This window comes from Urocampus carinirostris, chromosome 1 (assembly GCF_059441175.1).
Source record: "Urocampus carinirostris isolate Australia breed hairy pipefish chromosome 1, RoL_Ucar_1.0, whole genome shotgun sequence".
Taxonomy (NCBI): domain Eukaryota; kingdom Metazoa; phylum Chordata; class Actinopteri; order Syngnathiformes; family Syngnathidae; genus Urocampus; species Urocampus carinirostris.
This window is the reverse complement of record NC_142349.1, coordinates 73,239,697-73,264,739: the sequence shown is the minus strand read 5'-3', so window position 1 is coordinate 73,264,739 and position 25,043 is coordinate 73,239,697. Positions and strand designations below refer to the sequence as shown.

General features: G+C 41.9%; 1 protein-coding gene across 1 annotated transcript; it reads left to right on the top strand.

Moving 5' to 3' along the window:
* The first annotated feature begins 312 nt into the window (after positions 1-312).
* LOC148376813 (fizzy-related protein homolog) lies at positions 313-24,250 on the top strand. The gene is made up of 14 exons (XM_088350439.1): positions 313-469; positions 3,306-3,379; positions 5,874-6,002; positions 7,171-7,234; positions 9,587-9,717; positions 11,172-11,254; positions 11,326-11,509; positions 15,292-15,357; positions 15,541-15,643; positions 18,578-18,762; positions 20,564-20,797; positions 22,370-22,474; positions 22,542-22,634; positions 22,693-24,250. The coding sequence occupies exons 1-14, from the start codon at positions 463-465 to the stop codon at positions 22,732-22,734; spliced, it is 1,500 nt and encodes a 499-aa protein (XP_088206565.1). The 5' UTR covers positions 313-462; the 3' UTR covers positions 22,735-24,250.
* The last annotated feature ends 793 nt before the right edge of the window (positions 24,251-25,043 follow it).

Here is a 25,043-nt window from a genome sequence, read left to right as displayed (position 1 = left end):
CATTGCCGAAGGTTTTGACTAGTATAGATATTTTGTTGTTGTTTACTGTTTACTAGTTCAACGTTTACCGCCGTCCGTCATGGTGTCGTCACGTGGTTAAGTCACGCGTGTATCACACAGGGTACAATGCCAAATTTGAATTATTATTATTTTAGTGGGGATCTTAAATAGAATGACGACGATTGTATCACACTATATACATATTATTATATTATTTTCCGTGGGAAATGAATCGACATTTTAATGGTGAGAAACAGTTTCCCTAGCAACGGGAAATGCACCGTTCAAAATTAATGACGTCACATATCCCGTGATCCTCAGCGGCGGCGTCTCGAAGCGCTTAGTGAAAGGAGGAAATCCTTTCTCAATTGTTCCAAACAAACAAACGCAAATTCTCATCAAAACTGGCACTGAAAAAGTAGTCTTGGTGCCGGCTGTGGGATCGGAGGATTTTATTTCGTCATGACTGGTGAGTTTATGTCGAAATGTGGCGAATAAATGACCTTAGTGGGCAAGTTTGGAGACAGCTAGCATAGCTAGCTTTAGCTTTTTCAAATTAGCAGCGAGAGATTGTTTCGATATTTTGACAACTATGACGTCACGTTCTTTTAAATGTTATCGTTTTATGTGCCTTTTTCTTTTTTTAACGCTTTCCCAAATATTAAAACTACGCAATTGTGTCCAGTGTTGAGCTAAATGACTTTGGAAGGCAACAAAAACAAATCAAATGGCGAATGTTGTTATCTCTCCTTTAGTTTCTTGCATTTTTTGCGACATTTTATCAACAAGTAATACATTTTGATATCATAAAGAGTTGTATTATAAAGAAATAACATATCACAAACGACCGTATCATTTTTACATTTTATTTTGAAGTAATTCAACCGAAGTTGACAAGTTTCGGCGGCCTTCATTTAACATTATACAATCACGGACTAAAAATTAAATGAACATTATTTCCAAATTTTTGAATCATTATCAAGTCTTGTGTAATGTGATAGTTTAGATCCCCATTATTATGCAAGATTTGTATCTATCCACAACCTTGGTCTTCGATTAATGATTGCTTAGTCCCGTTATTCAATTTTTCGTTTTTATCACTGTTTCTTTCTCTAGCCACTCATCTTAGCAACTTGGCCGTAGACTATTGTTCTGTAATGGCTATTATTGTTATCGGCTTCGTTCTTCAGTGTCATGAACCTCGTCCCTCAGTGTCACTTGGCTTCCACAGCTGAACGTCGCTGAGTTCCCCGAGTCAGCATTTGACACTTGTCATCTTTGACCCTTTTTCCACTGTTTCCTTCTCTAGACACTCATGTTAGCAACCTGGCCGTAGACTATTGTTCTCTAATAGCCATTATAGTTATCGGCTTTGTTCTTCAGTGTCATGAACGTTTTGCAGATGCTCATGCCGGTAAATTTCACTAAGACCTTTGATCCAGGCATGTTTCCCCCTTTCCACTGTTTCCATCTCCAGCCAATCATGTTTTCCACTTTTCTGCAGACTTTGGCTCGACCATAGCAGCAATTGTTATCGTTAGATGCCCTTGCTTCCTCCTTTAGCGTCACTTGGCTTCCACAGCTGAATGTCGCTGAGTTCCCCGAGTCAGCATCCAAAACTTGTCATCTTTGACCCTTTTTCCACTGTTTCCTTCTCTAGACACTCATGTTAGCAACCTGGCCGTAGACTATTGTTCTCTAATAGCCATTATAGTTATCGGCTTTGTTCTTCAGTGTCATGAACGTTTTGCAAATGTTCATGCAGGTAGATGTCTCTAAGACCTTTGAATCAGACGTGTTGCTTTTTTCTACTGTTTCCTTCTCCAGCTATTTGTCTGCAGACTTCAGCTCGCCCTTAGCAGCTATTGTTATCGTTTGCTGCGCTTGCTTCGTCTTTTAGTTTCACTTGCCTTCCACAGCTGAACGTCGCTGAGTTCCCCAAGTCAGCATCTGACACGTGTCCTCTTTGACCCTTTTTCCACTGTTTCCTTCTCGAGACACTCATGTTAAGCACTTGGCTTTAGGCTATGGTTCTTACCAATCTGTTATTGTTAGCAGCTCTTGATAAATAACGCTTGCTTCCTTCTTCCACACTTAGTCGTGTAAGCTAACATCAGTAAGTTCCGTGTTTCTTGACAAAATCTGATCATCTTTTACTGGCCTTTTTAGTAGATTCTCTAGCTAGCCTCTAAAGTGAAGTGCTTCCACCAACTCCAGCTATTGGCTCTTTTCAGTCGCTCTGAGTGTATCCAGCTTGTGGGAATTAAAAGCTTTTTATTCACGCTCACCCTAGAAAATATGGAAGTAGTTGGCTTTGGAATTTTGTAGAGTGGTATCCTTCGGGCTTCTGTTTTTTCCAGTGCTTCAGATCCACTGAAACCTACAACTGACCTTCAATCAATGAATGAATGAAAACTTTATTCGAACATTAGAATAAAAACAGAACAAAAACAATAACTCAACAACAAAAGAATGTGACCTAATATGTTCGAAAAGAGGTAGTCAGAAGCAAATTCTTATCTTCCCTACCCCTTCATCTTCCCTATTTAATACACCAATGATAATACCCAATAGTAATAATATTAATAATAACAGTTATGATATAACAATAGCAACAATAACAACAAAGTTAACCATAGTTCTAGACGCACTCTTCCCAATCTCTCGTATTACCCCATTTTCTTCATCTCTGTATTCCGCCAGTAATGTTTTTTTGTATTCAAATTTGAACACGTGAATAGTTGAACATTGTTTGATCTCCTCTTGAAAATTGTTCCCAAGTTTGACTCCACACACAGACACACACAGACTTTTCCTGGTGGTTCTCACCTTTGGGATTATGAATTTCCGACAGCCCCTTAAATTATAATTTCCCTCTTTCCGAATGAATAATCTTTGGATGTTTTCTGGTACTATGTTTTTGTTGACCTTAAATAGCAGTTGTGCAGTGAAAATTTTTACTACGTATCCAATTTTAATCATTTGGACTGCAGGAATAAAATATGAGTATGATCGCGATATCCTACCCTGTGCATGGTTCCAATTGCAGGTTTTTGGAGGATAAAAAGGGGCTGGTGTCAACTTTTGAAATTATTGTCCCAGACCTCTGTGTGATGAATTATTGCATACTGCCACTTTAAGAACTGATTAAAAGATCAAGCACTATAGGTGTTCAGTATACTAAGCTTGATATACTCCCATACATTTATCTTACACGCATTAAATTATGGCACGGAATTAATTTGATGAGAAGTTGAGAAATGTGGAAAATGATGATTTTTTTTTATTTTGACTTTTTCTTGAAGGCATTATGGATCAGGACTACGAGTCCAGGCTCTTAAGACAACTCAACATCCACAATGCCAATGCCAGCCCCGTGGTGAGTACGTGTTTTACGTGACACATTATCGAATTGGACCTGATTCTATGGATTTTGAGCCCCACCTAATATGGTTTTAAGGCGCGATTTACATAAGGCAGGCCGTGAGTGTTTGCGACGTCCTTCTTTTGAGAAGGAACACTGGGCAGAACTCGACACTTGAGGCCTTTGGAAGACACCATCAATTTGTTAACGCCACAGACAAATGCACCATTTGTTCTTTAACATTTACCATGGTGTCAACCCTTATTCCTTAACGACTAAAATAACCTCGTATACTACCACCACCATCACCAACATTGAATTCAGCGTCGTCCTAGGCCTGAGGTGGCTAAACCAAGGCCCCCAGGCCACAATGCTGCCTGGCAGGTTTTTCAACCCCACCAAATACTTTTTTTTTCAAGACAACAAAAATAATAATATTAATAGCAATAATAATAACAGTATAATCAATGGTATAAAAAAGTACTACAGTAAGTACCCTCTTGTGTAAAAGAAAAATAAAGAAAAAGGGGGAAAAAAAGATCATATTCATCTATGTTCCTACCCTCACCTATGGTCATGAACTTTGGGTTATGACCGAAAGAACACGATCCCGGATACAAGTCGCCAAAATGAGTTTCCTCTGCAGGGTGTCTGGGTTTTCCCTTACAGATAAGGTGAGAAGCTCAGTCATCCGGGAGGGACTCTGTAGAGCCACTGCTCCTCCGCATTGAGAGCAGCCAGTTAAGGTGGCTCGGGCATCTCATAAGGATGCCACCTGGAGGCCTCCCTCAGGAGGTGTTCCGGGCATGTCCCGCCGACAGGAGGCCCCGGGGGCGACCCAGGACACGCTGAAGAGACTATGTCTCTCGGATGGCTTGGGAACGCCTCGGGATCCCGTCGGATAAGCTGGAGGAGGTGGCTGGGGATAGGGATGTCTGGGCTTCCCTTTTAAGGCTGCTGCCCCCGCGACCCGACCTCGGATAAGCAGAAGACAATGGATGGATGGATAGAGATCATATTCATTCCAAATCAACTGAAATATTCCAAGTCAGCGTCGTCCTAGTCGAGTGGTGGCCAAACCACAGTCCCAGGCCATATGCTGCCTGGAAGTTTTTTATTCCAGCCCACCAAAGAAATGTAAAAATACAAGAATAATGATTGTATGTTAAATGGTAAAAATAAGTCTTACTAATTAAAACTTGGGGTTCGGGAAACTGTGGCAAAATGACATTTTCCTCCTTGGCGTTTGAGTAAAAGTTGCACGGCTTCCTCCTTCCACCTCCCTTACGTCAGACGCCCAATCCTTTACTATTTGCATCTTATAATCTGCAGAATTTGATTTTCTTTTCGGTGCCATTTTGTTCCGTTTCACTTTCGTTTGCTGCACGTCGCCCAGATTTAATTTAAGGGATGCTCGGCCGGAGTAAAGCTTCTTGTTTAGTTTGACGGAAAATTAAAAAGTGCTCTTTTTTGTTAAAAAAAAAAGATCACTTTTATTCCAAATCAACTGAAAGATTTCAAGTCTTTTAATATTTTCTATTTTTTTGAGAAATTCCAATATTTTAGGATGGGCTATTTTAGTTATCTCCATTATCTGCAATATTAAAACAATACAAGACTGCAGTTGATTTGAAATGAATCCGGAATTTATGATATTTGTGTTTTTTCATTGCATTACAGAAAATAGAGAGACAGATAGATAGATACTTTATTCATCCCCGTAGGGAAATTCACACTTCCAGTAGTATCCTTGTGTTACAAAATAAAATAATGAGATAAAAGATATAGAATACAAAAATACCCAATATAACGTTTTACTATGGAGTATTTAAATAGTGCTACAAAAATACACACTGTAATAAGAATAGGGTAATATGCAATTGTGGGGGTGTGGTTTCATGTGGGCTTTTACTCCCCCTGGTGGAGTTAAAGAGCCTCATGGCATGAGGAAGAAATGATCTCTTTAGTCTGTCCGTGGAACAAGTCTGTGACAGCTGTCTGTCGCTGAAGCTGCTCTTCTGTTTGGAGATGATGATGTGTAGTGGATATCATGAATTGTCCACACACTGTAATAAGAATATGGTAATATGCAAATGTAGGGGTGGGGTTGAATAATTTTATTAGTCATTTATTTATTCGATGCATATTTTTTGTCCCTTAGGAATTAGTGTTAAACTTGGGTAAATTCCATGTTTAAAAGCGGATTGCGTCGTTAAAGGTGTCCTTCAAATAATGAAAGTTAAATAATGGTGAAAGTAAGAAAAAGCTTGCTTCTAGTAGAGTCCCGACGCCAACCCAAAGCCCCCAAAGATGAAAAAAGAAGAGTTTATTCGAGCGCTTCGAAGAAATGTTTTGAATCATAAACCATTATATATATATAATCATGTGTTATTCTCTGCCGCCATCTCCTGGCTTAACATTACGATTCCAGCCTTTAGTCTTCAAAAGGTTTTCAAATAATACTTTTTAAAACTTTTATGACAAGTCTGCTCTTTTTTGTCCATTGTAGAAATCTGCCACCGCGTTGCGAGCTCTCTCTCCGGTCAGTTCTCCGCTCTCTTCGCCCAGCAAACACGGCGACCGTTTCATTCCTTCGCGGGCCGGCGCCAATTGGAGCGTCAACTTCCACCGCATCAACGTGAGTCCAGTCATCGATACATTGATTTTTGTTTGATTCATCTGAATTTTAAAAAAACACATTTTCAGTGTCCTCTTTATTAACATATTGAAGTTTATGACAGATAGAAAACGGTGCACAAAACAAAAGAATACTCTATTATATAGTCGATAAAAAAGTCCAAGTGTTTGTCAAATAACAATAAAATAAAATGTATACAAATGCATGCTATACACCTGCAAATATGTAAGATGCTTTTTTTAACACCTTATCCAAAGATTACACGAAGAAAGAGCAATAGATTTAATTTTATGTGCGGCAAAAAATTATATCCACACAAAAAAATGATATATATGTGTGGATGGATGGATGATATACATTCCCAATGTGCAAATGATGTATAATATGCTTATGAATCTCCTCCTTGTATTGAGTTCAACACGTCATCATTATTATTATTTTTCATCCATCCATTATCTGCACCGCTTATCCTCAGTAGGGTCGCGGGGGTGCTGGAGCCCATCCCAGCTATCTTCGAGCTGTGGGCAGGGGACGCCCTCTACTGGTTGCCAGCCAGTCGCAGGGCACACAGAGACAGACAATTTACTCGCTTATTCCCACCTAGGGACAATTTGGTTAGGCCAATCCACCTGACATGCATGTTTTTGGAATGTGGGAGGAAACCGGAGTGCCCGGAGAAAACCCACGCAAGCATGGGGAGAACATGCAAACTCCACACAGGAGGTTCCATCTCATGACCTCAGAACTGTGCCGCACACGCGCTAACCACTGCGCCACCGTGCTCCCTAATTTTTTTTCTTTTTACTTTTTTAATTTATTTCCAGTTCTTTTAGTTCTTTTTTTTCAAGTATTTCTGCAACACTTTGTTACTTTGAAAATTGTTTACTGTGTAGTGTGCCAATTTCTTGTGATGCAATATTTTAAAAAATGTATGTATTTTTTAATGTAAGATACTTTCTTTAGAATAACTGTCTCAAGGCACTCTCTGCCTGACCAAACTTGTACTACAACCCTTCACAACACAATGCTCTTATTTGCATTGATTTAAAATCCTTAGTGGTTCATAAATCACGCAACACGACGAATCCATTTTAATCGATTTGTTGTTGCGACTCTACTTGAGTCACAATCTCGCCGGCGTTAACGTTTTTGTGTGTCTCTGCTGTAGGAAATTGAAAAGTCGCACAATCAGAACAGGAAGTCCAAAGATGGCACGGCAGACAGCAGCAAAGGTAAATAATTACTTTTTTTTTTTTTTTTCCCCAAACCACAGATTTTCAGATCAGCATTACACAAGGCATCTATTTTTTGTGGTGAAAATGATGAATCAATGCTATGCTATTAGGCATTTCTTCAGTATCAACAGAAAAATCCACAATATGGCTCTCATTGTTGTTAAAGCCCCAATTTGTAATATTTGACCTGTAGATGGCACTGTGTTTTCTGGTACGAGCAAGGGCCAGAGATACATGGCAGTTTGCCGGACAAATATGGGGCCAACTTAAGTGGGGATTCCAATACAAATGTCTTTTTTTTTCTATAAAAATTGACATTGGTATGATGATTCATGTCAAATCTTTGGTTCGTTTTTACTGGATGAAAGTTTTTTGTAACATTAGCAGCCACTAAATATTACATACTGTCCCTTATTTTCTAACTTATTTGGTTCAAAACACACGTGGCAGGAGGAACCAGTTAGCCCCAAGGAAAACAAGGGTAGCTCAAGAGTACCGTATTTTCCGCACTATAGGGCGCACCGGGTTATAGGGCGCACCCCCAAAAAATAGTTTTTGGTCCTATATCTTCCATACATTAGGCGCACCGGATTATAAGGCGCTACAATGGGAACGTCGACAAAACAGTCAGATGATTCAGTCCAACTGATTACCCCCTTAACATTCCCAAAGCTTGCAAAGAAGCAAATACGTGTCGTAGACACGTGCGGATGCGGTGTCTGTACAATGTCACTCAAATGCATCGTTTCAAATATCATTCGGAAGGTTAAAGTCTTGGGATTCAAGAAATGCCAACCATTCCTTAGTTTCTATTTTCTTTTTCGCTCGCAACTTTACTGTGCATATGACAATAAACACTTGGAATTGAGTTGAATTCAATCAAATCATCACAGCAACATCAAGATCGTTCTAAAACAAGATACCGGGAAAATATAAAGCCGCATAGCTCACCTAAGTTCTCACGTTCAATAATGATACGCAATCATGATCTTCTTACAACCGTGAGTGTAGTCAATCCAGGAGAGTCAAATGTTTACAAATACAGACTAATGAAACATGCTTCTTTATGGCGTAGTTTAGCAAGCTTGCTATTCAGTCATCTTTTTCGGCCAATTGCAGGGTTTGTTTTGGCCCTCTAGCCTATCCGAGGCTCCAAATAACTTCAGCCAATAGCGATCGAGTTAACGGATGATTGACACATCTTTTTCGGCCAATTTCAGGGTTTGTTTGGGCCCTCTAGCCAATCCGAGGCTCCGAATAACTTTAGCCAATAGCGATCAATTCAAATGATGATTGACACATTAGTGAGCCAATGAAACGCCGGTATATAAATCCCAGCATACACCGCGGACTACTCCACGTTCGGGGGAAAATCGAGTCGGCGGCAGTTGCGTAAGTTGCAAGACCTTGCGACTTAATATTTATCCATATATAAGGCGCACTGTATTATAAGGCGCGTGGTCAGATTTTGAAAAAAATTAAGACTTTTAGGTGCGCCTTATAGTGCGGAAAATACGGTAACTTATTTTTAAAAGGAACAATTTGTATTAGTTTAGCACGTTGTAGTGGTTAGAAAAAGCTAACTCATTAAAAAAGATATTTTTATTTGAATAACGAGCAAAAATACATGATCTATTAAATAAACATGCATTTATCAAATACTCATAGGGCAAGAAATGTGGATTTATTTTACCTAAGGGAGCTGACGTGATTTTCCGCTCTATAAAATGTGTGAGTAAATTTAATTTTAAAAGCACTTTTGTGTTTATTTATCTGTTTTTAATGTTTACTTCACATGGATTATTACTACTCCAACTTGTATTTGATTTATTAAAATAAAAGATGGATAGATAGATACTTTCTTCATCCCCGTAGGGAAATTCACACTTCCAGCAGTATCCTTGTTTTGAAAAATAAAATAATAAAGATATAGAATACAAAAATACCCAATATAACGTGTTGATATAGAGTATTTAAATAGTGCTACGGAAAAAAAACACTTGAATAAGAATAGGGTAATATGCAAATGCGGGGGTGCAGTTTCATGTGGGCTTTTACTCCCCCGGGTGGAGTTAAAGAGCCTCATGGCATGAGGAAGAAATAATCTCCTCAGTTCTATCAACCCATGCATTTTTTCCCCTTTTTTCGAGCTATAATTGAAAATGCAAGCCATTAACTACAACTGTGGTCATGGAACAGTGCAAAGTACCATCACAACATTATTATCGACTGCAGATGGTCGCCATCCATCATTTTTGTTCTGTTTGTGAGTTTCCAAACACCAGAGCAAATTGTCAGTCATTTGCCCGCCATGCTTAGAATAGAATAATAATTGTCATTATGAATCAGCGGACGGGCTGGCCTACTCGGCGCTGCTAAAGAACGAGCTTCTCGGAGCCGGGATCGACAAAGTCCAAGACCCTCAGTCCGAAGACCGCCGTCTTCAACCCACCACGCCCACCAGAAGGAGCCTGTTTAAGGTAATCCTGTTACTTTTTTTTAACTCGCATTCAAGCTCATAGGGGTTATAAAATATTTATTTTTTTCAATTAAGCACAGAATGTGTAGTGTTCCTTCCCACAATCATACGTATATGTTGCAAAATATTGAATGCGCCGGGGACCTCGGGAAATTAAGTCTCAAAGTTGACCGATTTGGCATATATCTATGAGCTGTGATGTCACCGGACGAAGGACAAGACACTTGAAATACCAAATGACACATGTCCAAAACAGACTAGTAAACAGCAATTGCCAACGCTCATTTCTGCTTGGAGATATTGTAACTTTGCTTACTGTGTCCCCTGTGGGACTTTTGACTGTTTTGTCCGACTTACCTGAGGCAAGTTTTCCTGCTGCCGTTATAGTGTGCGTTCCTTTTTTCCCTTTGCAGTCGTTTAGGTAGGAATTATTGGCTTTTCTTTTGTGGTATATTGTAAATTTGGGGCGGCAGTAGCTCAGGAGGTAGATCGTTTTAGGATTAAGGGATCCCAGTTCGAATCCCGGCTTGTCCGTGTTGCATGTCGAAGTGTCCTTGGGTAAGACACTGAACCCCTAATACCGCCAATAAACAGGCTGCAAGGCCGCTATTGGGAAATGTGAAGCACAATGTAAAGCGCTTTGGGAAGTCATTGACTTGAAAAGCGCTATATAAATGCAGTTCATTTCATTTCATAAATGTAGATATTGCCTGGCTTACTCCCCGTTATCGTCGTGTGCAGAAGGCTTCTGTTTTTTCCAGTTTTCTTTTTTTTATGGGGTCTATGTTAGCCCCGTCATCAGTCGGCTAGCTGGTTAGCTTGCTGTCCTTAAAAAAAAAATCTAGCTTGTTTCTCGTTTGTTACCACATCTAATTTTTGTTGTTGGTTCTCGGGTATTCTGGCTGCATACTGCATGTTTTCGGTCAGCCAACCTCCCACCTTCCCAGCGATCGGTCCCGGGTTGCCCTCTTAAGCAGGCAGCTTCGGCTGGGTTAATTACATTAAAAGTCTTGTCACCATGTCACTCGGGTCAGGGTGACACAACACACTCTTCTGTTCAACAGCAGGACCCGACAGCTTTCACTGGTTTACCCCTGCCGCGTCATACAGGTGCCCTGCCCATCCCTTAGAACGCGTCCAAACATTCCACTATCTTTTTACAACACCTCTCCACTCATTCCTATCACCAACAAATAAGATTGTAACCTATTCAATTAGGTAACACGTAAACCAATATGGTGACGGGCTTGCGAGGGTGCCAGTGTTACTCTGATGACGTCACAGCCCAGGAAGTCAAAGATGAGACAAGCTTTCTTTTAAATGTATCATCTCGGATTATAATTGGAATATACAGATGAAATCTATAGACATTATGATAAAAACATGTACTGTTTTCTCACGTTTTGCATTTTTTAGAATTGGGTTGTCCCTTTAACTTCTGTTTGTGTCTTGTAGTATTCTGTGAGTACTAAGAGGTCTCTTGAGGAAGATGGAAATGCAGTGTCGCCTTATTCTTTATCACCTGTCAGTAGCAACAGGTAACACTCCCGTCCCCTTTTCATTTCAAGATGAAATGGGTTTGATCTCACCCATCTTTGCTTTTTTGCAGTCAGAAGTTGCTGCGGTCGCCACGGAAACCCATGCGCAAGATCTCCAAAATCCCTTTTAAAGTTCTGGATGCTCCCGAGCTCCAGGATGATTTCTACCTCAACCTGGTGGACTGGTCCTCTCTCAACGTGCTCAGCGTGGGATTGGGGACGTGCGTTTACCTGTGGAGCGCCTGCACCAGCCAGGTGTGTGTCACTGCGGTTGAGGGCCACAAGATGGCAGCAAAGTGCTTAAATCATTGAAGAAATCATTGAGTCCCAGTGTGTAAATCGCATAGGGTCCCTCCAAGGTTTTAAAGAAAAAGTTTTGAATTCAACTCGCAAATGTCGTCATTTTTTTCCTGTCTTATCTGCGTGAAAGAGTTATTGATTGTATAAAAAGTAATCAATCTCTGAAGGATAAATGATAGATAGATACCATAGATAAATAGATGCAATTGATGGTTTATTCATCCCCATAGGGAAATTCACACTTCCAGCAGTATCCTTGTGTTGAAAAATAACATAATAAAATAAAAGAATATAATACAGAAACACCCAATATAACGTGTTGATATTTAAATACTACTATGGAAAATACACACGGTAATATGCAAATCTGGGGGTGGGGTTTCATGTGGGCTTTTACTCCCCCGGGTGGAGTTAAAGAGCCTCATGGTATAAGGAAGAAATGATCTCCTCAGTGTGTCCGTTTTAAAAATGCAGCTTTACGTACAGTCAGTCAATAAACCCACCGTCGTAACTTTGGGACGGCAAAGTGTAGGTTTAACCCTTTGTGGTTGAATGATTTCAAGTACACCTGGGTCAGACTGTACCGGGGAATGCATTCTGCTTGTTCCCCAGAAGGCCCTGAGGCCCTGTACCCATTCCCCTCCAGTGCAAACCCCACGTGGTCATGTTCATAGCCGCCTCGGGGCCTGGCAGCAGCCAGCTAGGGCACCAGTCCCCCCCTTGATGCCAGCGTGGTCCAGCCGCCATTGCAAATCTAACCTCAGCTGCTGCGTTTGCGATACCTTCCCCGCTCCTTTGGCACGGGGCTTTTTTGTTTTGGATTTTGTCAAATATATGTCCCCAAAAATGTGACGTATATATGGTTTTTCCTTCTTAATAGTGCATTTCTTGGGCTGGTGTGACTTATAATAATAATAATAATAATAATAATAATATAATAATTTCCTTGTATTGTCATTCTGTGTAACAATGTACACAGAACGAAATGTCGATTGCACCTGACCCGTTGTAGCGAGCCGATGCAGCCGCAGCCAACAGAGGGCGCCGCCGACCACTTTTTAAGTCTTAGGAATGACTCGGCCGGGGCGCGAACCACCGACCTTAATCTGGGGTGACTTAAGGTCCTGAAAATATGTTCTATAAAATATTCTTTATTGTCATTGATGACAATGTAGTAGACATTGCTTGCACCAAGATTAGTCATGGCACTCCAGGACAAACGACATAAACGCGTATTAAAGGCCGAAAACAGAAAAATGAGATGAGAGATTGTCATGATAAATAAGCAAAAATATTGACAAAGTAGTGCTTGAAGACCAGTCCCAGTTGTAAGTGCAATTTCCTTGGTAACAATTATGCAATGAATCAGAGTGCAAAGACAGAAACGATACAACTGGCGAGATATATATTTTTTATTGTTGCATGCTTGTTTGTAGGGTGGTGATCGCCTTGGAGAAAAACTTTCTCTGAGCCTCTTTGTTCTTGTTTTAAGGGACCTGTAGGTCAAAGAGTTGGTGGCCGGGGTGAGAGGAGTCGTTCACAATATTGTTGGCTCTGTTGCGGTATCGCAAACCGGCAATGTCATCCAGACTGGACAGAGATTAGCCATTGATTTTCGGGGCTGTGTTGATAACTATAGCATCTTTTAGTGGGGTGAAATTACAGTATTTCAATCCTTGAAAAAAAAAACACTACTTAGTCAAATAATAAGAAAAAACCCTATCTCATAGATATGATTTTTTAAAACAGATCATGACTTACGGTAATTAACTAATCCATCCATCCATTATCTGCAACGCTGATCCTCAGTAGGGTCGCGGGGGTGCTGGAGCCCATCCCAGCTAATTAACGTATCAATTGTCAAAATAGTAAGCAAAGTATACAAATAAATAATCAATTCAATACAAAAATATATAATGTTTTTTGAAAATCTTCATATACAATGTGATTAATTAATGACACATTTATTTAATTTTAGATCGAATTATTTTTATTTTATTGTTTGTTAATGCAGCATCCATTGCATCCTGGTCATCCTTGAAGGGCGATGACCTCATGTGCGCTCCTTTCTCAAGGTTTCTTCATTTTCCTCATGTTGAGGTTTTTGAGTTTTACCTGGTCCTCATGTAGGTTTTAGATCAGGGGATGGTGTCATTGTAGTCGATGGTTTACAATAATCTGTGGTCTGTGCAGCACTTTGAGACTCTTTGTGATAAATGGCGTCACAAATAAACATGACTTGACATTTGCTACATATATTTGGGTTAAAAAAAATATTTGCTTTATGCGTAATGATTTGATTGTACTAACCAGCATATTTGTTTAAATGTGTCACATAGGAGAATAACCGGGCCAATAGGTGGCCAACAAAACATTTCAAATGTGAAAAAAACATACTAAAAATTTAAAGCTTGCCATTATTCAAATCTGATTATTCAGAGATATTAAGAAGAGAAAAAAAAACATTTTTTCTGGAGTGATATCTGTGGTCCCTTACTAAAAACCACATATTTGACATTCCACTGAACAAACCAATAGCTGATTTCTTCTAACTGCAATAGTTTCATGTTTTGGAACGATTGAATGAATTTTTTTTTTTTTTAATAATCTGATGTGTTTTGACATTTTGAAATCAAATATTTGTCCTCATGAGAACTGCACTATGCGTTTCATATATTTACTTTACTCACCAACATTAGGGATGCATGGTAATTATTATCAAGGGTCTGGGGCTTGTCAACTTGCAACTTTTCCAGGGTTTCCTTCTCTAGCCACTCGTGTTAGCCGCTCGGTTGCAGGCTATGGTTCTGGTTTGCTCTGGTAGTGTTTTACTGGCCTTTTTCTGTAGCTTCTCCCTGCTAGCCGCTCACATCAGATCTGACCAAATCCAGTTCAAGTTGTGGAAAGGTTCAAAGCAGGAATGGAATACCAGAAATTTTGTAATATTTATTAATCTCCTGGAGCAATGTGTGAGCAATAATATCAAAATGGAGAGGGCATAAATCCATTAGACACCCGCCAAGATCGGGCTGTCACGCTTAAGTTTGGGCATGAACAAGGAGAAAACTAATCAGAAGGGCAACCAAGAGACCCAGGAGTACATTGGATGACCTCCCCCAGCTGAGGTGGAACAATCTGTCCACAAGATTCCCAGTACCAGAGTACATCCCAGACTAAGTGTGAAGCACATAGTAAAGCGCTTTTGGAGGTCTTCATTGACTTGAAAAGCGCTATAGAAATGCAGACCATTTACCATTTCGCATCTTGATTATCCTCAAAACATTTGGAGGCTGACTCCCTATTGGGGTGTGAGTGTGTGTGTGTGTGTGAATGGAAAAGTGTGAAGCACATTGTAAAGCGCTTTGGGAGGTCTTCCGTGACTTGAAAAGCGCAATGGAAATGCAGACCGTTTACCATTTACCATTTAGCATCTTGATTATCCTCAAAACGTTTGGAGGCTGACTCCCTATTGGTGTGTGAGTGTGTGTGTGAATGGGTAAGTGTGAAGCACATTGTAAAGCGCTTTGGGGGGTCTTCATTGACTTAAAGTGCTATAGAAATGCAGACCATTTAGCATCTTGATTATCCTCAAAACGTTTGGAGGCTGACTCCCTATTGGTGTGTGTGTGTGTGTGTGTGTGTGTATATAAATGGGTAAGTGTGAAGCACATTGTGAAGACCATTTACCATTTGTTGTGTCCGCCATTTTTTCTATAATGCCATTTCTGTCCTCCCAGGTGACGCGTCTGTGTGATCTCTCTGTTGAAGGAGACTCTGTCACATCGGTGGGCTGGTCGGAAAGGGTAAGGGTTTTTTTCTCTTAAGATTCAGTCGTATGGACAAGCGAAACGAGAAAATAGGGACATTTTCTATAGTTAATCCATCGCTAAGGACATGTTTTGTTTTTTCACCCAAACCTTGAGAAATGTCAACTTGAAGATGTTTTTCAGCTCTGACCTGCCTTCCGGGCTTGTTTTGAATTGTAGGGTAACCTCGTTGCCGTGGGGACCCATAAAGGCTACGTCCAAATCTGGGATGCCGCCGCGGGGAAGAAGCTCTCTGCACTCGAGGGACACACGGCCAGAGTGGGTGAGTGAAAATAAGTGTCCCACAGAGGTCAATTTTAGGCCCCCTATTATTTACAGTATTCCCTCGACATTTCGCAGTTTGAGCTTGGTGCCCCCGGCGCCTCGCAGATTTTTTTTCTATGCCTAGGTTCCTTGGATAAATACCTACTCGTCCAAAAGCCACTCCAACCATCTAATGGTGATTTATCATACTGAATCATTCCCAGAGGCTTGATACTTACTGATAAGCTACGCCAAAACTATCGTGGAGCAGCCCGAGCAATATCCCCCAAAATATGTAAAACAAGATGCAGAGGAGTCTTGGGGTGAGAGGGAGAGCTCGTTAAATTATTTTCATCAGCGTACAAAACAGAGGTCTCATTCGTCTTCAAGACAATTGGCTTTTTATATCCTAATACAGCATCTCGTGTTACTTTCGCCCGTCCCCCTCGCGATGACGAACGTGTTTATCTCAAAATGCACGCTACCAGACGGAATGTTTTGTCCTCTTTTGATTTTCCCAATTACCCAATTTCCAAGAACTGTTTGGGTCGGCTTGACCGCATGTTCCCCTCCAAGAAGAACTTGGCAAAGAAGAATGTTATTCCTTGGCAGCCCAGGCCGATTATTAATAACATTCGCTGACATTTACACTCTGGAGAAACAAGCCGGGAATTTCCCGTTTTAAACTAATGCGTTCTCCTTAGGTCAAGCTTCGACTCCAATAATCCACAACAAAACCTTTAGAATAGTGTCCTTGGGCAAGACACTGAATCCTTAATGCCTCCAATAAGTAGGTAGGCGCCTTGTATGGCTGACTCCCGATTGGTGTATGAGTGTGTGTGTGAATTGGTAAGCGTGAAGCACATTGTAAAGAGCTTTGGGAGGTCTACTGTGACTTGAAAAGCGCTATAGAAATGCAGACCATTTACCTATATTGTTTATGAGCAATCTTTTCAAGAGGGCGAGCACAAGAGAATTCATTACACAAATACAACTTTTTTATTTAATTATTGGAGTCCCATTTTGGAAATTCATTTTCACGATCGTCAGTGCTGTCACAGCAGAGCGTGAGCCAAATGACCTATTTACAGCACCTGGTGGTATGGCCGTAAACGTCTCTAAATCACTTTTGACATTAATTAAAGGATAGTTTTGTTCATGTTACTAACCAAAATTGAACAAAATACTGGCTTGTTTCTACCTGAAAAGAAATCGGGTAGATTTCAGAAAATAATATACAAATGTCCCGGAGGAGTCCACGAATACACATGAGGCTTTTTAGCGAGAAAGCATGCGTTTGCGTCTCGTTAGTCTCTGGACTACAAGTCCCACAATGCTTTGGGGCAACAGAAATCCCAGATAAGCACAGGTTAAGAGAATAAGTTTGTTTGGGTCCTACTTTTAGAAAATGTACTTAATATTGGGCGGCTATAGAACAGATTGTCTACGCCAGGGGTGTCAAACTCATTTGAACTCGGGGGCCACACGATAGAACAAACATTCTCTCGGGGGCCGGACGAGTAGATTCAAGAGAAAGAAAAAGAGAGATAAAGAAATAAGAGAAAGAGAGAGGGAAAAGGAGAGAGGGCGGGACAAAGAAAGAAAAAGAGAGAGAGGGAGAGACCATGAGAAACAAAAGATAAAAAATCATGAGAGAGGGGGAAAAGAAAGGGAGAGGAAGAAAGAAATCCAAAGAGAAATAGAAAAACAGAAGGAGAGAAAAGAGAAACGAAAGCGCAAAGGGTATAAAGAAAGAGAGAAGAGAATAAAGGAAAAAAGGAAGTAAGATCAAAAGAGGTTAAAAGACACAGAAAGAGAAAGAGACAAAGAGCAACAAAGGAAGAGAAAAAGAGAGACACAGAAAGTGAAAGAGACAGAGTGGGAGAAAAGGGGTGGAAAAGAGAAGAAAGAAAGAAAGAAAGAAATAAAGAAAGAAGAAAAGAAAGAAAGACATAGAGAAAGAAGGAAAGGAAGAAAGACAGAAACAAAGAAAGATAGAAAGACAGAAACAAAAAAAGAAAGAGAGAAAGCAAGAAGGAAAGAAAGAACAACAGAAACAAAGAAAGGCAGAAAGACAGAAACAAAAAAGAGAAAGAAAGAAAGAAAGAAAAGAGAGCGAGAGAAATAAATACAAGTACAGTGTCTTTGTTCGAGGCACCTGGCTTTGGCAACATCAAGTGGACATATTTCAACCTGCAGCTCGTTTTTCTCTTGCGCTTCTCTGAGTGTTGTCTCGCGGGCCGGATTCAATCCCTTTGCGGGCCTGATCTGGCCCGCGGGCCGCCTGTTTCACACCTGTGGTCTACGCCTTGTCAGACTCATCCTTGAATTCACGTTCATGTTTCATCTCATAATAATGTTTGACACTTGATGCGCAGGTACAACGCTCTTAAGGCATAGTGCACCAACAGCACGGTCATTTTTTTTGCACATAGTGGTCGTCTGTCCGCACAAACGAGATTTTTTCGCTGGAGTAGCTGTCTTGATTTGTTTATTTTTCGCGCCGGTGTTTCTGTGGCTGGGTTAAAACACCTCCTCTCCTCGGCGCCGCGCAGACACACACTCACACACCGAGCAGAGGAGGAAGGGCGCTGCCGTAAAGCCTCTAAACAGGGCGCGCATCTGAAAATGTCTACATTTTAGGTAAAAATGCGCATTTTAAAAAAACGTTTTTAATTCAAAGATTATTTTTTTACCGTGCGCTTGCGTGCCACGGGTTAACCCCACGCGTGCAACTGCTGGCACGCATGTCATAGGTGGCTGACCCCTGATCTTGGACCATAGGAAGTGATGTTTTTTCAGTTTTTAAAATTGAACACCTGCAAGGGGATTGCATAGAATGTCAGTTTGTTGTATTGACTATTATACCTCACTTCAGTTTCTTATCTGGAAGTTAAGCTTTAACTTCTGTCTCGCCAATCTTTTTTCTTACGGTACGTTTTTTTGCATGAAGGCGCTTTGGCGTGGAACGCCGACCAGCTCTCTTCGGGGAGTCGGGATCGGGTGATCCTGCAGCGGGACATCCGAGCCCCGCCTCTCCAGTCGGAACGCCGACTCCAGGGACACAGGCAGGAAGTCTGCGGTCTCAAGTGGAGCACCGACCATCAGCTCTTAGCGTCTGGCGGCAACGATAACAAGGTAAACGGAGGAATTCTTCCTTTTGTCGGGCTTAATATGGGGCTTTCGTGGAGGTGGGGTTCCAAAAAGGACCCACCATGGCATTATTTATCTATTCGCAAGCCTTTTTGGCCTGCCAATACCAGGGGGATAGAAGATTGGATTCGGCTGCTTGGAGTGGTCAGTGGTTGAAAGTTGCAGTTTTTATCATAGACGCCGCTGCAAGGGGCAGCCTTTCTAGCGGCTCTGTGTTATTTTGCTCTTTTTGTGATTTATTGTTTTAAGTGTCTGCTTCTATCTTTGGCGTTTTTCGTCCCGTTTGACAACAACACTTTGGATGACTTTCTATCCCATGGTTATGGGTTTTAACGCACAATAATGCGTTTATTCGAGGAATCGACTCCTTGCCCTGAAGAATTCTCGTGCCGGCGTGATGAGGGGGCCCTATCGTGGATGGAGAACCGGAGCTAGCTAAGCGGCTAGCGGCGTTATAAGCCTTCGGTACCGTCCGTAATCATGGGAAATGTGAACTCTCTACCAAATAAGACCAAGGAACTCGCTGTGCTGGTGAAAAACATCAAAGCGTACAGGGAGGGCAGTTGCTGTGTTTTACTGAAACGTGGCTCGCGTCTAGCATCCCGGACGCTAACGTGGAGCTAACCGGAGCTACCTGGAGCTACCCGGCTTCAGCGGTGTTAGGACAGACAGAGACACAAAAGCCTGCAGGAAGCGGAGAGGAGGTGGACTCGCTATTTACGTGAATCAAGGTGGTGTAACCCTGGGCACAAAGATTTCCATCGGCTGCAGGGACGTCGAACTTTTGGCCTAGCGTGTGACGTCATCCACTCCGCTGTTGCTAAACTACAAACACAGCACCCCGAGGCCATCCTGTTAATCTGTTAAAAAAACAACAAAAGGATACTGCTGGAAGTGTGAATTTCCCCACAGGGATGAAGAAAGTATCTATCTATCAAAACCTAGCAAAAGACACTCGCAGAGGCCTAATGTACTGTGTAAATTTTCACTCACACGCACATACAAATTGGATTTCTCGGCACAAACACCGTCTTACAACCATACAAGTGTGTGTATTTTATATAACAGCGGGACCAAAACCGAGTTTGGTTGTGGTTTAAGTATAGATTACCATTTGCGAACCTTCGAATCATGAATTCACTCGCGGCGCTCGGTTCCCACGTTTTCGGAGCAGCCCGCGAAATATGCCTCAGAAATATAAACAATGTGCAGAGGAATCTTGGCAGGAGAGGGAGAGTTGTTTATTGATCTTCGTCAGTGTCCAAACAACATTCTCATTCGTTTAAGAGACAATCAGCGTTCTTATACCCTCCGGGGCAAAAACATCACCTCAGCCATATCACATGTTGTTTAGTGCTTCCCCTCGCGATGACGCACTTATTTTTCCCAAAAGCGCACGCCTCCAGGAATTGACAGTTTTTTTCTCTGAATGTTTTCGTCCTCTTTCGATTCTCCAAAGTTACACAATTTCCAAGAAAATCGTTGGAGTCGGCCTGTCACAGCCAAATTCCTGACAGCTTGTTATTAGTTAGCAAGCTGTTCCAAACCAAGGCGAGTGTTACTAATAATAACACTGACATCTAAACTCGGGAGAAACAAGCCTGGAATTTCCTGTCTTAAACAAACGTCTCCTCATTATGTCAAGTTCCGACTCTATTAATCTACAACAACGTTCTTCCGCATAGCCCAGAAATCAACGCATCGTGGCGGACGAAACACTCACTGATGTTCCCCCCCATTGCTGTCACCGATGATGTCCAATTTCTGACATTTGTGGCGTTTGCAGTTACTGGTGTGGAACCACTCCAGCGTCCTCCCCGTGCAGCAGTACACGGAGCACCTAGCGGCAGTGAAGGCCATCGCCTGGTCCCCCCACCAGCACGGCCTGCTGGCTTCCGGGGGGGGCACGGCCGACCGCTGCATCCGCTTCTGGAACACTCTGACCGGGCAGCCCCTGCAGTGCACCGACACTGGCTCTCAGGTGTGCAACCTGGCCTGGTCCAAGCACACCAATGAACTGGTAAGTTGTGTAAAGCAAATGTTGAAAATCAGGTGGGGTCAAACCACATGATGCAGAGGGGGTAAACCAGTGTATTCTGTCGAGCTTCTTTGCTGATGAAGGGTTGCATGGCAACTTCTTGTGCGTTGTCAGGATGGGAAGAGCTAAGTGGAATGAATGTTTGGTGACTGGGAGCGTGTTCTTGACTCTAGCCTCACACGCAAGAAGTCCCCGGTACGAGACCGGATGGACATTTGTTGGCCTGGAGAGGGATGGGTGTTGACAGGCTGTACTTGCCCAAGACACACCACAGAAAATGGTGCCAGTCTTGTTTTTGCATCCATCTTCAGGGTAATTTTTTTGAGGGGGACAGGGTTATGCTTCCCCCAAAAGAAATCGGGTAGAATTGGTTTCCATGGTTACCTGTAGCTGGCGAAGTGTCCAGGTCGGACTCGGATACAGCACCTTCATCATCTGGTCGATCTTAAAAGAACAACATTTTGTTCCCAAATTTAGAGTAGGCCTGTTCTGTTCATGTTTTTGTCGTACAATGGCTTTTGTGTTTTTCTGGGAAGACAAATTTTGTAGTGACGACATTAAGTCCTTTGCTTTTGTCACATATTAAAGCGGGGTTCTCAAACTCACGGCCTGGGGACCAACTGCGGCCCCTGGGATGACAGATTGAGGCCTCCATCCTAATATGAAAGTTCAAGGGACAGTGTAAAATTTTTTTCCACTGGATTCGCTTTATTCGGTCGTGCCACCGAAAACGAGTGCTAAAAGCACAACGGAAAAAAAGAAAATACGGAGCCTCAAAGTGACTAGGAAGAGAAATAAGGAAAAAAAATGAAAAGAAAAAAGGACAATTAGAAGAAAATAAAGTGGTTAGCATGTGTGCGGCACAGTTCTGAGGTCATGAGATCAAACCTTCCTGTGTGGAGTTCGCATGTTCTCCCTGTGCTTGCGTGGGTTTTCCACCGGGCACTCCGGTCCAAATTGTCCCTGGGTGTGAACAAGCGAGCGAATTGTCTGTCCCTGTGTGCCCTGGCATACTGTTCATGGTGTCCACTGCCCGGAGATAACTGGGATGGGCTCCAGCACCCCCGCAACCCTACTGAGGATAAGCCATGCAGATAATGGATGGATGGAAGAAGAAAAAAAGAAAATTTTAAAAAGGCATAAGACAAAAAGAAAAATGAAAAAAATTAATTCACCTCGATTCTTTCCTTTTTTCTTTTTCTCCGTTTTCCTTTTTTTGTATACTTTTCCCCTACTTTTCTGTTTATTCCTGTTTTCCTTTTTCCCCCTTCTTTTAGTCTTTCTTTGTGAAAATCTGGGTAAAAAGGGTGCTTTTTGCATAGCAAGGGAATCAAAAACCACGAAAAGCTGGGTAAAAAAGGGAGGAAAAAGGATGCTTTTTGCATAGTCAAAGAAATCAAATAACCACGGCGGAAGAAAACACGGAAAGCATTCAATGGAGGGAAAGTGAGCTTTTGAAGTGAATTCATGTTTTGTGGCACGATTCTGTTTAGCATCAATTTGCCAAATACTTCAAAAGTTTGCCCATGTTTCCCGTTTTTTTTCCCCCCTCAGGTCAGCACTCACGGTTATTCCCAAAACCAAATCCTGGTCTGGAAGTATCCTTCCCTGACTCAGGTGGCCAAACTCACAGGACACTCCTACAGAGTTCTCTACCTGGTCAGTATTTCTCGTCCCGTCTCGGTTTCTTGACAAAACAATGAGTCGAACGCTGCCGCACGCTTAGGCCATGTCCCCCGACGGCGAGGCCATCGTGACGGGAGCGGGAGACGAAACTCTACGCTTCTGGAACGTCTTTAGCAAAATGAGATCCACGAAGGTACCTCGTCTTTCCCCGTTTCAAAATTCAATTTCTTCACCCGCTCTTTGCTTCCCAGGAATCCGTCTCGGTCCTCAATCTGTTCACCAGGATCCGGTAGGGACGCGACAGGATGTCTTTGCATGCGTCCAGTTCAGCTTTTAAAGCCGTGGCGGATTTTCTCGTGAATTGTTGGAGTCGCGAGCTGGCAGTTTTCAATCACCGGACTGTGTAGAGGAACTACGCTGCCACAAAACCATTTCCGTTTATCTTTTTCCAAACACTGCCAACACCTCGAAAGACCCACAATTCAGTCACAAAAAGTGACCAGACTCTCCAGGGGTGTAATGAAAGATTTGCGTTTCATGATAGAGGATTCATTTCGTTGTTTGCCCACATGGAATACTAAAAAAAAAACAAAGATGGGCCCTCGGGAGTGGGGGGGTGTGACAGACGGAACATGGCCTCACAGGTAGATTATCTAAGCCAGGGTCCTATCCCTTCTGGCTGTGGACTCCACGGCAGTTTTTCTCATCCGAACGACAGGGACGGAGAGCGCCACAGCCTTTCCAAGCCTTGCCGCTCCGGGGTGACCAGGCTTTAAGCCTGGGGACCTCAATTGGCCATCATAGTCCTGGCCCATGTAACCCCCTTCCCAAGAGGGGAGCTTGTAGGCACATGGGCCTCACAGGTAGATTAACTTAGCCAGGGTCCTATCCCTTCTGGCCGTGGACTCCACGGCAGTTTTCTCTTCCGAACGACAGGGACGGAGAGCGCCACAGCCTTTCCAAGCCTTGTCGCTCCGGGGTGACCACGCTTTAAGCCTGGGGACCCCAATCGGCCATCTTAGTCCTCGCCCGTGTGACCCCCTCTCCAAGAGGGGAACTTGTAGGCACTTGGAACGCAGGTAGAAGAGGAGTAGAAAGCTGTTTGCGCTTCTCCAATTAAAGTGATGATGTCACAGTCCCTGGAGGCGGGTCCTGTGTTTGATGAATTCCTAGTGATGCTTTTCAAAATAATGTGTTGGCAGAGTCAGTAAAGGGTTAGCGAAAACGGTTTTGTGGCTGTTGAGTTCCTCTCCAAGTGAATCATTCTGACAACTCATCTTGAGTTACCAGTTGTATGTTCTCGCCAGATTTTTGGTTTGTCCCCTTTTTTAATTGTTTAATTTATTACCTTCGTTTCCCACCACATACCGATTTTGTTTATGTTTTGCGTTTGTCCAAAACGGTCGTCCATCTTTGTGTCATTCCAAATGACCGGTTGGATCCGCGGAGCATCAAAGATAGCATTTTCTGTGTCATTTTCAATTTCCGGTTCAATCTGTGGAGTTTGACGTAGCAGCAGGACGGGCGACAAATACGAGAAAGCATCCGGAAACAAAAGGTGGAATCGAGGTTTAAGCGCGATGAAGCAAAGAGCCTTTATCTAATTTCCGAGCTTGAATGCTGAGTAAGCAACACGGCACGTTTACAGTCATGCTATTTATTTGTCTTGTACAATAACAGCATGCGTTGCGTTCAAGGACGCTCCGTAACGTTCAACCTCGTTCGACTTCTAAGGACTTACACGTGGAATGTTATGGATGTCTGTTTCTGTTCTCAGCTAATGGGCAATTAAAATAACTTGTACATTTATTGAGTCTGTGTTTTATTGTTCCTTGTTATGTACGGTTTGTATGGGTGCTTGAAATCCTTGAAAATGCCTGAATTTTAATGTTGTGTTTTCAAGGTCGGTAAAATGCTTGAATTTTTGGTGAAGCGCTTGAAAATGCTTGAAATGATATCCATTAGTGTGTTTCCTGGCAGTTGGACTTGATAGACTAAGAATTTATTTTTTTAAATGCGTGAAAATAACGCCCATTGTTACTTATTATCGAGTAATGTGAAAACATTACTGACCCCTACTGGTCGCATTCAAGAGGACGGGTTTATCAAACGAGTCATGGGATTTCCGGCTCTTTTTCTAAAAGCGACTCTTACTTAACGGAGTCGTTTTTGGCTCTTCAGATTTAATTTTTTTTCTTCAGTGATTTTTTATCAATATTAACAAACATGCACCAAATGATCGTGAAATATGAATTGAAATATTCACAGATTCACAAAAAATGTGTAAACACAAAACAATTTTAGCTTTTTTCACACTGAACAGATTTAAAGTCGAACAAAAAGACAAAATCACAGGAAATGTAAAACAATAAAATCCAAATGATTAACTGCTATAAATAAATGATAAAATGACTTTTTTTCTATTCAATTTCTTCTTTTTAGAAATAAAATGGGAATAAAAACACTACAAAAAGAATAAAGAGGGGAAAAAGTAAAAAAGATATATTTTTTAAGTTCCTGATGTGTGTTTACACACGGTGTCAACCTGATTTTAGCTCGGGTGCCACGTCATAGAAATAAACATTTTTGTGGGGGCAGACTG